The 14,058-nt window shown below is 35.3% G+C and overlaps 1 protein-coding gene across 1 annotated transcript in view; it reads left to right on the top strand.

The window, feature by feature from the left end:
- Positions 1 to 14,058, top strand: part of SLC25A13 (solute carrier family 25 member 13) — a 77,926-nt gene that overhangs the window by 42,059 nt on the left and 21,809 nt on the right. Inside the window, exons 11-12 of the mRNA XM_059818384.1 lie at positions 4,217 to 4,269; positions 5,311 to 5,391. Coding sequence (XP_059674367.1) covers positions 4,217 to 4,269; positions 5,311 to 5,391 — 134 coding nt within the window. The remainder of the gene's footprint in view (positions 1 to 4,216; positions 4,270 to 5,310; positions 5,392 to 14,058) is intronic.

Below are 14,058 nucleotides of genomic sequence, written 5' to 3'. Positions count from 1 at the left end.
ACTTTGATTAAAGAAAAAAACCCAAACAAATATGATCTAAACCTCTGTAGAATCTTTATAATATGCATTATTTGAATGCTGTGTTGTTAGATCCAATTTTTTTTAAGACTGTACATCTGAGATAAATTTTTCATGTGTCTCTTTCTCAGCATGGCTGAAAAGAATACTCATCTCATATACCTATGATTTACTGTTGTGTCTACATTTATACCTGAAAAACATATTTAGAATCTCACGGGTATTTATACATATGCAAATACAAGAACATTTTGGGAGCTGTGATTTGTTAATATCTCTTCCAACTGATTATGTCACCTACATTTCTTAATATCATTTTAATCAGAAGTCCACCTAGTGAGCCACAGAATGCTTCACAGTCTTAAGCAGTGCATGTAATAAAGATTATTTCACCTATACTTGATAGAAATTCCATGGGAAATTTAAGTACCAGAGATAAAACATAGCTCATGAAAATGTTCAGTAGCCATGCTGTTAATGCCATTTCTCCTAGAGGATGAAATAGACAGGAAATGCTGTGGAAGACTCTTATCTGTGATCATTAACTGTTAAGGAACTTGTTAGTGTTATTTCTTCCGATGGTGCTTCTAGCACTGCAGTGACTTCAGATGCCTTCTAATCTTAGATTTTAATCATCCAAATTCATTATTACTGGTGGATTCCCATGCTAATGATACAAGACCATGACAGAAGCTTTCCTCCAGAAGTATGCAATGAAGTACCATTTTGGTAGAATGAAAGTACAAGCCTATTCCTACCCCAAAGTTCTGTCAAAGCACAAAATCTTCAAGAAATACCCCACTTCCAGTCTGAGGGATCTGTGCTTGAATGGCAACTGGTGATAAATTTTCCATTTATTGTGTGAATCATGTAGTAGAAAAATTTGACGGTATTCTGTTACCACCTTTCTATCAGATGTCCAAATAGTTTCAAATATTTTACCTGGACTGAGCAACAACTCCTTTGGTCAGTGAGTTTTTCTAATATGAAGGGAAAAGTACGTCCGTTACACAGTGTGAAACTGAAGTTTCACTGTTAGACATCTGAAAAAAATACTTTGTCCAAATAAGATTTTTTTACTCGGTGCCATCACTGCAGCTGGGCTGGATGAGCTATTGCATGTATAGTCACCATGTATTTAGACTGCTTTCAGAAAGTAACTTGTGTGATGTCTCAAACTCTGAATGTAGCTCTCGGTGCTCTCTCTTGAACATACCTTCACCTTCCATAGAGTCCTGCTGCAGTAGTGTGTGAAATCTGAAGTGGTATGTGGTAGTTGCTACTAATGAACCTTGGATATATAAAAATTGATTGAATAACATGTTTGCTGTATACTATACTAGCAGGCTGCCTATGTGCAAAATGTTATTCTCTGATGTTATAAGAGGCATACGTTTTTAAGACTGTCAGACATTTCTAAGCCTGTCCTACATCTGTGCATATGTGGTATTGCTGATCTGCTAATGCATAGTAATACAGAGAAATTCCCAGCGTGTCAGGATAACCCCAACAGAAAAATGACATTTTCATATGTGTCCCTTCATGTGCTTTCTTTCTTCCAAAACTTATCATCTTTACCATGTTCAGAAATCTTTCAACAATGTTTCAGGTCTCCCATCAAAAGGATAAAGAAAAGATAATGTAGATTTGATAGTCATAACGTATAGAATGCACAGATACCACTTAACAGATAGCTTTATTACATAAGTATGAGAGCAAATGAAGAGTCCCTCTACCTTCCTAAGCTGCTGGAGACAGTAGGCCTAGCTGGTATCTGGCAAGGCTATAAAATGTAGTATTGAAATTAATGCTACCTTTTTAGAATACTGTATGCTATCTTGCAGTAGAAATACACAGCATTATCTGTAATTAAACTTACAAAGCACTTTTGTGCTGTAAAATTGTGTGTGAAGTAGAGAGAGAAAAAGAGAAAAATGCTCTGGGTTTTTGATTGTTCAGTTGGGGTTTTGGGGGTTTTTTTTGGTGGGGTTTTTTTTTTTTGGTAACTTCTACCTATTCTATTTAATCTTTCTCTTCTTACTGATGTTTTATGGAAAGTTTTGAGTTGTAACAGTCCCATTCAGTTTTGAGTGCAAAAGGAATGGACCAGATGGGAAAAAAATAACTTGTGCCAATATAAACATGTTTTTCCTGCGATTTTACAAGTGCCTTTACAAATGCAAAGTCTTAGGAGCTGAAAAATGAAAAATGGTAAAAAGGCCATCTTCAGATCAGACTAGTGAAAATTAATTTGATTTGTCCTGCTTATGTTGCTTCCAAAACTGGAGGTTCATACAGATCTCCAGCTGGACTGTTTTTATAATTTTATATTTTGATATTTTAGAATGTCTTTTTCTGTAATTTATTTGATATGATATAACTTCAAAGTCATGGTATATATAGCTTAGGTGCAGTAATATATGTATATGTGATTTTAAAATTACATTGGAATTGGAATTACAATTGGAATTACATATGTGCTTACAGACCTGCTCTAATTCTACTGGATTAGGTTTAGGATCAGATAGTGTTCTTGTAAATGGAATAGTTTTTTAATCTCTGAAGATACCAATTCATTAGCCATAATGTCTATACAAAGCCACACATGTCCTATAGCAAGATACGAATATCATGACAGAAAGATAATTTTATCTGTATAAGGCTAAAACTGAAAAAATCCTATTCATTGTGTATCCTTGTGTTTTCTTCATAGTGCTGCAGAAAATGTAATATTTAAGTACACAATTCTGACTGTCTTAATGTTTTTTTATTGAAGTCTGGATTCAAGTCACCTGTGCAACTAAAACTGTTCAAGAAATTCAAATTTTGAAATTTAACTTACTCTGCAGAATCTTTTTTTTGAGCAACTGTATATGAACTTATTGTTACTGTATTCTTTTGTTTGAATATTCAGCCATATGATCATAATTCAACATAGTTGTCTTGGGTGAATGTTAGGTGTATATATGTACATCAGCTGTATATGCAATTAATTACTCTTTTTGACACTTGAAAAACAAAAATGCTAATACAGGTGCAAAATTTTAAAGGCATTAGTATATAAAGATGGCTGGCCTTCCTGCTACGACAAGTCAAATGGTGCTATTCTCCCAATTTCCTTATTAAGAGCATTAGTAGTAACCAGTAAAGCTGATGGATGGTAGCAGGATGGAAGAATACACAGTGCATGTACACTTTTCTCTTTGTTACTCTACTCTGAAGTTTAGCTCTTTGGGAAAATGCTTTTTGGCAAGTTAGCTCTTAGAGGTGGAACCTTAATTGTTGTCTTTTTTCCCAAAAATAACAACTATGGAGAGGTGAAAATGTCAGGCTTTGTAGAAAGTACCCAAAGGTGCTGCCTGAGCTCCTAAAGCAAAGGGGGTCTGCACCAGGAACTCTAGCCGGGGTGATTTTCTCTTATTTCTGAATGGTGTCCTAGTTGCATTATGCTGATGAACGCTCGCAACACCATTCTAGCCCCAGCCTTAGTTGGTAAGCTTTGCGTATTTTTAGGTTGTGTCATCCAAAAGTTTACAAAATATCGACGGTTCACTTCAAGCAAGCGAAGCTGGCAGTCAGATTCCCACTTCCAGTTCTGTAGCGCATCGCTTCTACCAAGATAAAATAGGAAATTCCATACCTGGGAAGAATGCAGCAAAACTTCCTTTTTTTTTAAGAACCGGTGAGTTAGCTGGGCAAAGAGCTCAAGAATGCAGTCATACATGTTTGAATGTTTTGCACTATTTTGATTCCTCTCCCCTTGGGTCCTGCCATCTAATGCCATTGTTTTTGCCAGAAAAAGGTACTGCGCTCATGATTTTTGATGCAACGTGTATCTCAGAAAATTAATTAGAAAGTCTTAATTTTTGTGTGAAGATGCAGAAAATGAATGTTAGTTTAGGACAGAGTACTGAAACATAGTTGGCAAATCTGTATTAGTGTTTAAGTGTAAAGTGAGCTAATAGCATGGATTTAAAAAAGCTAAAGAAACAAATACGTATAGCAGTGGTAGCACTTGAAGTGGTAGCACAAAGTTTGTTCTCAAAATGGAATGTTTAAGTACTCATTAAATATAATAACACAAAATTGCTGTAAAAATTGCCCATTTCTAGGTGGTGATATCTACATATATTTGTTGATTTTTTTAGTTAATACCGAGTTAACTTGATGCATTGACTTCTCTATTTCCATGTTACAGGTCTGTTACCGCAGCTATTAGGAGTAGCACCAGAGAAGGCCATAAAACTTACTGTAAGTTTGCAAATGGGTTGTTTTCACATTTCTCCACATTGTAAAGTCCATCTAATTACAATTAATCCATTAAGGATTTTTATTCTTAATATGTCAGCAACATGGTAGAGTGTATTTCATCATTTTTGCTTGGTACAAACTTAATTACAAAAAGCACAAAGCAACTGTTTATATCTGACTTGTGAACATTATAAGTGGCGTACAAGTCACATGCAGATACATGTATATGTACATTTTAAGACTTACTGAAAACTTATTTTTGGACTTGCTCCAAAATGTAACAAACTTATTCAACTTGTTCAGCTAATCTGCTTGTTTGTAAATAGTGCAGGCCTTTGGTTTCAGTTCTTAGCAAAAATGAGTAATTTATTGGACTTGGAGGCCTTTTGTTTTTGTACCTCCACATGGTTCCTGTATGTTTAACTCTAGCGCAACAGGAGATAATATGAGCATGTAGTGAAGGGTTGGTAAGAAAGGAACTTGTTTGCATGCATTTTTTTTCCTAAATGTTTTACTTCTGTGATTTTGTTATTTCTTGAATGATTTTAACGCACTGAAGAATTTCTTATTATAACCCAATCTTGATGGATTGGTTATTCACCAATAAGCTAGTATTCACCAAAATTAGTAATACGCATTTTTAAAAAAGAAAGGTAATTAATGCTATTAATTGAATTACTGTTGTGTTAAAACTTAACTATTGAACATTCTGATACTAATTTGAAATTATATTTAAATTTGTAAATGTAGCAAGCATTTCTAAAATCCTAAATTATTTTATCATTAATTTTCAGATAATGATTTTATTTAATTTGTGTTTGTTATCTTTTTTCAATAATAAATAATTGAATTATGCTGCAAATATTTGCTGCAAGGAAAAACATAGTCAGCTTTACAATATTTCATATAAAATCTAAGATTTGTTTGATATCTGTTAGCTTGGCAGCTTCATGGATGTATTTGCATTTTCAGTTGCACAGCTGATGACTGTTTTCTCCAACCTTTTAATTTATCAGCTTTCATAACTGTTTGTTTTTTAAGGTTAATGATTTTGTGAGAGATAAGTTTATGTCTAAAGATGGCTCTGTCCCACTGGCTGCAGAAATTCTTGCTGGTGGCTGTGTAAGTATCTTTAATTTCCTTCATATGAGATTCATGAAAGTGCAGCGTCTTAAGAGTAACTAGGTGGACTAAGGCTTCTGTTTAACCACAGATCCGGTTCAAGAGCAGACTCTACTAGAGCATCTCAATTCTTTCCTAGACAGGCCAGCCATTCTTGATGAAAGGGTAAATGTTTCTGTGCATCGTGCCTTTTAACTGTGCTGTATAATTCTCACAGCTTAGAGTTTGTTTCCTTAATAAAGAATGTGTCTTTATTCATGTTGGCTGTAGCTTATGGCCTAAAGAGGATTCATGCTAACCTTTCCAGAAGTTAATAATTAGTTACTACTTTGTGGCACCCACTCTGCCATGTCACTTCTTTCCTGATGTGTTATTGCGCCCACTAATTTTCCCTTTTTGCAGTGATACTGGCTTTTTGAAATGGCAAAAACTACTCATGCTTCTTTGAGTTCTTAGCAGACGTAGGCTGTGTAATGTTAACTCAGTACATAATGCATTCCTGAATGTAGGCTGTATTTAAAACCCACTAAGTTTCTAAGAGTGTTTTGCTTGCACAAAGTAGTATCTTAATGAACAACTGGCATATTACTGGGTAAATGATAATACTTCACGGTTTGGTCTAGTTCTGTCTGTTCGTATTACAGCTTACTTTATCTGGTGTATTGATTTTGTTCAAGCAAATGTAAATACTTCAGGTAAAATGAATAGTTCTTCAAAGCCCAGTGCACTTTACAGATAAAGAACACTGTTTATTTAAACCGGCTTTGATCACTGGGGCAGAGCAATGTTGGTATATTTTCAATCTATCTTTGTTTCTGCTGTCATAAGACAGATGAGGTCACATTTTCAAGCAGCTTCTACCTGTGTGCAAAACTACAGTGAGCAGCAACTTAAAACCAAATGCTTGTGTCTTAACCTCAGTAGGTGCGGAGATTTGTGCCGTGTGTGCTTGCAGAGAGCGTACTATGATTATCTGAGCCTCAGGGTGCAGTGGCTGGGTTGCATTGCACGCTGAGAAGCCCTGGCTTTCTGTAATTCTCAGGAGATGGGGCAGGATTTGGCTGCTGTCTCACTGCTCCTTCTGTTTGATCACTGACCTGTTGTAGACTGCCGGGTAGGATCCCCTTGTTCTGTAACTTTAGGAGCGTTCAGGGGAGACAAAAAGAAGCAGGGGGAGAGAAGAATGTGGGTCTCTAAAGCCCTAACTAAAAAGCATGCTGTAAATGAAGGAAAAATGCAATAAAGTGCTTGCAGAGTAAAAAGTATTTGCCCCTTACACTAATAAAATGTCTTATGAACATAGCAGCTATAGAGAATTCAGCAAAATTTTCATTTAAAATGTCATTTGATCTAGAGTTTTTATTTTTACAGACTGCTGTGAATTTTTTAATGCAGTACAAAAAGCACTCTTTACAGAGACCTGTCATTCATGAGAATGCCGCAGCAAGCTTTTTGTCAGTAGTTCATTATAAACTAAGGATCTGCTTTAAAAGATAGGTAACTTGAGACGTATTTTAAACGTGCTGTAAATGTTGGCTTGTCCTGTTTGGTATTTGAAATATATATTAACAATGAGATGCTGTATAAAGTTGTAGCAGTAGATGTGTGGTGGCAGAATGCCCCGAGTTTTCTTTTAACTGGAGTGCTCCAATTAAGGGCATAGTCTAGTGCCAGGTAGATAGGTTGGAACTTGTCTTTTCTGCAGGTGGTCTTTGGGGTTTTTTTGTAATTTTAAACCCAATTCAGACTAGCAACAGAGACTCTTATTACAAGTGGTGCCTAGTTTTTTGGGGTGAATTTTTCTCTCATTATATAAATATATGCATAAAATACGAGATGCCGAAGACAGGCTTCTTCCTATAGTTTCAGCATTGTATTGGCCTAATTTTTTGTTGCCGTTTAAGCCAACGTGAAACCTGCAATTTCACTGTGGAAACAGTGAGGACAGTGTTGAATGCTTTTGAAAATTTTCAGTCATGGATTTTTACCTCATTTCACAGTGCAGTAATCGCTTATGTGGGAGGCAAGAAGACAGGAGTGCATGATGTGTTAGAGTCTAAAAAGGGGCAGCCAACTAAGATGAATTTTATAAATGACACCTGCCCTATCACCTTTCCACTCTCCACATCTAATTCTCAGCTGTGATTGTGTTACAAACACAGATGTTAAATTTTCCTTCTTCTGTGCTTCTGTTTCCTTGGAGTGTATTCATTGCTTATGCAAAGGCTGTGTGGTGGGATGCATGCTAGATTTTAATGCTTTAAATACCAGCCCCGTGAATACAGTATAGCATTAATACCTAAGAAGGGGAGGACCAAGCAGATACTTGGATGGTTTGGGTTGTTCAGTAACACAAAGGGCTTTGAAGGGGTCAGTATCACCTGAGTAGCTCCACTCCGCTGTTTGCCCAACCATTGCAAGGCATAGACTTTTAAGTCCCCAAGGAGTTTGCTTTGCATCATAATTACTGAGAATTAGTACACATGGCTGACTTTGCACTTGTATCTAAAGCTGATTGTTTCATCGAACAAGTCTTTTGCTGTTTTGTAAACTGTTTTCTCTCCTGAAAAAAAAAAAAAGAAGACGAAAAGAAGAAAATAGAAAGATCTTTTACTTCATGACCTCGTGGCACTTAGTTCAGTTAACAGCCTGTTTCATAGCTTTTTATTATGTGAAGATGAAACTGATAGGTTGGTTGAGATTTTTTTTTTTTGAGACCCCCAAGAATATAATTAAAAATATAACCTTTATATTTTTATGGAGAATCTTAAAGAGGGTTGTTATGTACATTACTAACTCAAAATTTCCATCTCCTTTGTTTGTAAGAAATTTTCCTAGTGACTATGGTATTTGTTACCCATAAAAATATATGTAACTTCCAGATTTGCACAATGCCTGACACCCACCATGAACTCTGGTCTCTGCTGTGCATTTAAGACTCTCATCACTCATGCGAATCCTATATAGCCCTTATCATTATTAGACTCGTAAAAAGCTTCAGTTCCAAGACATAGTATAATGATACTGTAGAGCTAAGATCTGCTGAGCATCTAAACCACAAATCTGTCTTGACCTCCTTGAATGAAAAAGTGCACAAATATGCTAGGTTTGATTTCTGCTAATGCTGTAAGTTATCTTCAGGGTTTCTTTGAAAAAAGGATCATCTTGGGTAAGCTGTAAGTACAACTTGAAATCTTTTGTTTACAGTGGAAATAATCTTGAAGTTTCTGTAAGCTTTTTTCCATGGTCTTTCAACTGATTTTATATTTGAAATAAAAAATAATCACTAGTCATACCGAGTTGAGCTGCCTGCTTCTTTTAAACTTAATTCACTTAAAAGCTTTTGTTAAAAGTAACCTGGTATTTTTAATACAGCACGAGTCATTATTCTTATTTTTGAGTTATATTAACCAGTTGAAAACTCTATTTGTAAAAGTGGCATAAATATTTTTTGGGTTTTGAGGTGTTGCTTTTAACACTAGGCTTGTGGGGAGACAGTAGTTTTGCTTAGTTCTCCAAAAAACGCAGTTCCACATTTAATTGAAAAATTTACATTATGTGTCTGGAAGTAACCGGGAAAGAGATGCAAAGGTGCAAAATGAAGAGTGATCATAAAATATAAAATATTAAGAAAAACAGAAGAAGTATTATAGCATGACTAAAACCAAATAGCTGTAGATGTTGCCTTGTCTGCATATAGTAATACAATTATATAGGTAAATCGGAGGCTTAATGTTCAGCAAGAAAAGGGAAAAACATTTTGCTTTATTAACCCTTGCTTCTGCTCTCCCTCCTCTTTCGGAGCACACACAGTCTTTTCCTTCCCTGCTGCTCAGTGTGTGCTCACTATTAGCCAGTTTAAATCATGTAGCACAGTACAATTACAGACCCCATACAGATCTGCTTTTATTTAAGTTGTCAAGACAATTCTAGGCATATTTCTAGAGACTTTATAGTAATCGTAATAAAGTTAAAACATATTGGACCTGCTTGGACAACCTCAACTCTGCTATGGAACATAAAAATTAGATACGGTTAAGATGGAGTTCATCTAGAAAGTGCAAAATCCTGTCCAGAATTAATTTTTATAAAGGAATATGATGTGAAATTCCAGCTGAATTGTGCCAAATAACCGATCCAGTGCAAATAGTTTTAAGCTACTTACAACATTTATTTTATGTTTCAGAGAGTAATAAAGATAAGTCCACATCTGAGCTGCATTTTCTCTGTTGCATTGCAGTAGAGGTAGAGGGTGGATGGACTGCAATTCCCACACTACTTAGATATCTTACTTGCAAAAATTCAGACATTTCTAAGTTGTAGGCTAAAGGAGACTGAAGGTGTGATTCTTGCTTTCATTATTCAGAAACCTGAATCTGATAAAATTCTATCCTATTTGGCAAGGAAGGCTGAGCTATGAGTAAGGGTAAAATGAAACTGAGCATTATGTATGCTGGGAAAAAAAATCTCTGCATGTATATCTGAAAAAAACCTGAGCAACTGCTATCACACAGAAAAGTTTTGGTATAGTTTATTGAGATAGTTAAGTAATGATGATCTTGATGACTGCTCATATTAGCTTTGAAAGCAAATGGCATATATCATGAACTCTTAACAGATTTATTCTCAGAGGTCTATTCTCCCTGTAGTCAGGGAATGTAACTTCCATTACTTTCAAGGGGAGTTCTACCTGCATGTGTAAAAGCCCAGCATTCACATTTCTTGTTTTAAGATCCAGGAGCTCCTAATACATTCTTTTTTTCTTGATTAAATTTAAAGCTATTTTTACGTAAAATTTATGTTGTTAAATTAATTAATTAAATTTAAAGTATATTTAATGTAATTAATATAATGTAACAGAATATACTATAATTAATTAGGTATTTTAAAAGTATGGTTTTCTACTCTGAACCACTGTAATTGTAGTTATTTTCAGCATACTGAAAATAATTTAAACTAATTGTAAACTTTTGGTACAAAAAACCCCAGCTAGATCTGGACTTCAATTTAACTTTACATTTGCAAACCTGTTGTGTTTCAACACTGCTCTGTTTTAATTGTCTATGATTAATTTGCAGCTAATCTTAGATTTAAGCCTTACAATTAAGTTTGGGAGGGCAACATACAGTAACATGATAGTCCTTCCAAAAGGTTGTACCAAAGGGTGGAGAAGTTCCTGGTGCAGAGTTCCTGCTTTTCTTTGACCTCACCCCACATTTCCTTGCAGGTTTGGATGTTTTAAAAAACAGTTTGCTGAAATTTTCACCCAGTCATACCTGTTTAAATTGGCCTTTCCTGAAAACAGTAAGGAGTTAGCAGAACATGATTTCACTCTATTTTAAATTTTCCTTTTGGATTAGTTAATTTAATTTTAATTTTTTTCCAAAGGTATTTTCCCATAACAAATTAGAAGTGCTTTCCCCTTTTGCTTCCCTTCTCCTCTTCCTTTTCATTTCCCTTCTCCCCTAAAAAAACCCACAAAAGAGAGAGAAATTTTTTTCAAACCGTAAAACAAGGAGGGATGTACAGGTTAAGGTTGATATGTTGCTGATTGCAGAACAGAACAACTCTGAATTAAAAAGCCCAATTTTTTCCAACAAACATACTTAATATTCTTCCCATTTGAAATGTATTAATTTTTTTACTATTGTATTAGAAATAATGACTGCAAAATTTTATATGAACATACATTACAGCTTAAAACATGTAATTGTATTGACAATTATATTTTATTACACATCCCTTTCTCCTATTACTACTTCTTTTACAGGCAGTAAAATATTTTAGTGTTTACCAGTGCAGTTTTAAAAAAAATAACTCAAAAACAAAGCCTCAAACTCAAATCAGGAATGAAAATCTAGCTTTCAGTGAGCAAAAGGAAGATATTTATGATGTCACAGTAATTTATTATGTGACCAAGAAATAATGGGTCACAGTTTTAATACAGCTACTGTGCCTTAAGACTTGAAAGGTCTGTAAATCATTAAATGATTCTACAACTAGTCAAAATAGACAAGTAGAGCAGACAGAGCCAAATGTTAACATCTTTGACAGGTCTCTAACTTAATTGCTTTTATAATGCCAATCAAGTAGGCTCCACTTTGATTTTTTGGCTAGGCTTTTGAGAACTGAATTACCTATAACGTGGAAAATATAAAATCCACAGTTTTATTTTTTTTCCCACTGCAGACTTGGTCAGTGCTTATAAATAAACCATACTCCTGTTTGTTTCTGTTTAGCCAGGTCATTAATAAACTATTGTAGAGAAATCGTCACAACTTGTATCCGAGTCTTGGAATCTTTCTGAAGCAGTAGCAGGAATGTACTTCTGTTCAAACTAACTGCAATTCTATTTCTGAGCAGTTTTATGTGAGCATTTGAAGGAGCTTGCTTTACATTTTATGTACATTTGGATATTAACAAGACTCTGCAATTCTAGCAGTGTTCACTGTTTGAGCTGCCCAAAGCAAAACTGTAGCCAGACCAAGAGAAGTCTGTCCTCTGAAGACAAGAAGGATTAGCTGGAGAAAAACACAGTTCTGCCTGAGCAGCATGAAAGCTGTTTCTGTGCTAGCCTGGTCAGGGTAGTGAAAAGCAGATGATTGAGGGCTCAGGAAATCTCCTCGTGATCTGGAGGAAAGGTATTTACTATATGATCTCCCATTGCTAAAGAGCATTATCAGCATCCTGTATAGATAGAACCACAGATGAGAGGACACAAAATAGCATGAGGTGGCTTGTCTGGATTTCTGAAGCCTGGCTTTATCGGGAAAAAAGGTAACACAGAACCAAGCTTTTGAGAACTCAGTATGCTTTACCCTTGACATACAGCACCACATAATTAAGGTTGTCACCTTTGAAATCTATAAGAAAAACAGTCACTTCGGACAGATGTCTGTTACTCGGTGTGTTTTCTGGTAACAGGCAAGTCCATGGTGAAATCACCTCTGCTGCAACTCAGCACAATTAATCTGATGCTCTTGGCATCTTTTGCCATACAAACATCCAGACTTTTAGAGGTAGTTTGAAGCACTGCAGTGGCACTCAGTATATTTGTCTTCTAAGTCTTGGTCTGTCATAGAGTTAGTATGTGATTTTGTGGTAAATAATTTAACAGTTCTATGCCTTAGTTGCTCTTTATTGTACAATGAGGATGGTAATTCTGTCATTCTTGCACACCTTCAGTGCATTTTTAATTTAGATTTTTTTTTTATGACAAGGAACAGTCTTTATTTTGTGTCTGTACAATGCTCAGCATTTTAGGAACCTTGACTTTAATTAGGATTAATGGATGCTAGCAAACAGGAAAACAAGCTGCATCTGGAACTGGCAAGGAGTAAGGGCCTGGGACAGTGTACAATATTCAATATGACTGAATGTGATAAACAGTTGACTAAAAATTTTGGAACTTGCACCTGCTTGTCTTTTTGTAAATTGAATGAGTAACCAAGACACTGTAGATTATTTCTTTTGCAGAGGTTGATTTTGGATAATTATATAATATGTTGTTTATGTATTTTAATGGTTGCCATTAATTGCCATAGTTGCTATCCCTGGGTGATGTTGTTGGGAAATATTAACACTCTAATAGTAGTCCTTTCTTCATCCATGAAACCTTAAAAGGTGATACGTGACAAGTTGTATGGGATACAGAAGAAAGATCTAGGCTGACCCTAAATGCTCAGAGCTGAGAACAGGAAAAAGGCTATTATTTGAAGCAGGTAATAAGGTTAATTAGAGGCACAAGAACAGTTGATGGTCAGTAGCAATGAAAGGAAAACAATCTAGTACTTTCTTCTGAGATGGAAAACACAGAATTTTCTTCCTGAATTGCAAGCTGTATTCTCTTCAGAACCTACACCAAAGCTTTCAAATGGGGATGTGAATGCCCTAGGAGAGGTGGGTCTGGTGTGCTCATTTCTTATCTAATCTCGTAAGGGCACAAAATGCAGTTACATTAAAAAGAACAGGAATTTCTTGTCTTAGTGTAATGAGGGGGGTGAAAATCTGTTTATTTTCCAGTAAAGTTTATTGCAAGGTGATTTGAACATGTGAAGAAGTAGAAAACATTCTGACTTCTTAAACTGGATTGTTGTTAAGCAGTTGTTATTAAATGAATTTTTTTTCACTACAGAGTGGGTTTTATTTCCCCATGGACAAAAAAATAATACCTCAACTATTTCTACTTCTCCCTCTGTTCAGTAAAGTAGGAAAGTAGAAGGCGGCATGTGATAGACAGTACTGTATTACTGTACAAGGCTATACTGCCATCGAGAGGTATTGGGTGATATCATACCAAGTGCAGAGTTTGAAGAACTGCAAAAATGAAAAAAACCCAGCTTGTTTTTAAAAAGTCATATGTGTGTGGACGCATAGCTAGCTCTTCGTGTGTTAAAGCACACTGAAAATTTTATAGGCATGCAGATTTTTCTAGCTGTGTATGTATGAGGAGTTCTTGGATGACGGAGGTATTTACCTTTTATTTTCTTGCTTTACATCAAACAAGACCATATGTGCTTGTGATTAGGTGAAATGTTAAATTCTTTCAGAATAATATTGGCCCTTTGTGCCCTTGCAGACAATGAGCTATGCAGTACTTCTAGGTATCTACTCCTATAAATAACTCAAAATTGCAGTTTTTATTTTAATCGCATTATAATAACTGAA

The sequence above is a fragment of the Gavia stellata genome, chromosome 6 (genome assembly GCF_030936135.1).
Source record: "Gavia stellata isolate bGavSte3 chromosome 6, bGavSte3.hap2, whole genome shotgun sequence".
NCBI lineage: Eukaryota > Metazoa > Chordata > Aves > Gaviiformes > Gaviidae > Gavia > Gavia stellata.
This window is presented reverse-complemented; position numbering and strand designations above follow the sequence as displayed.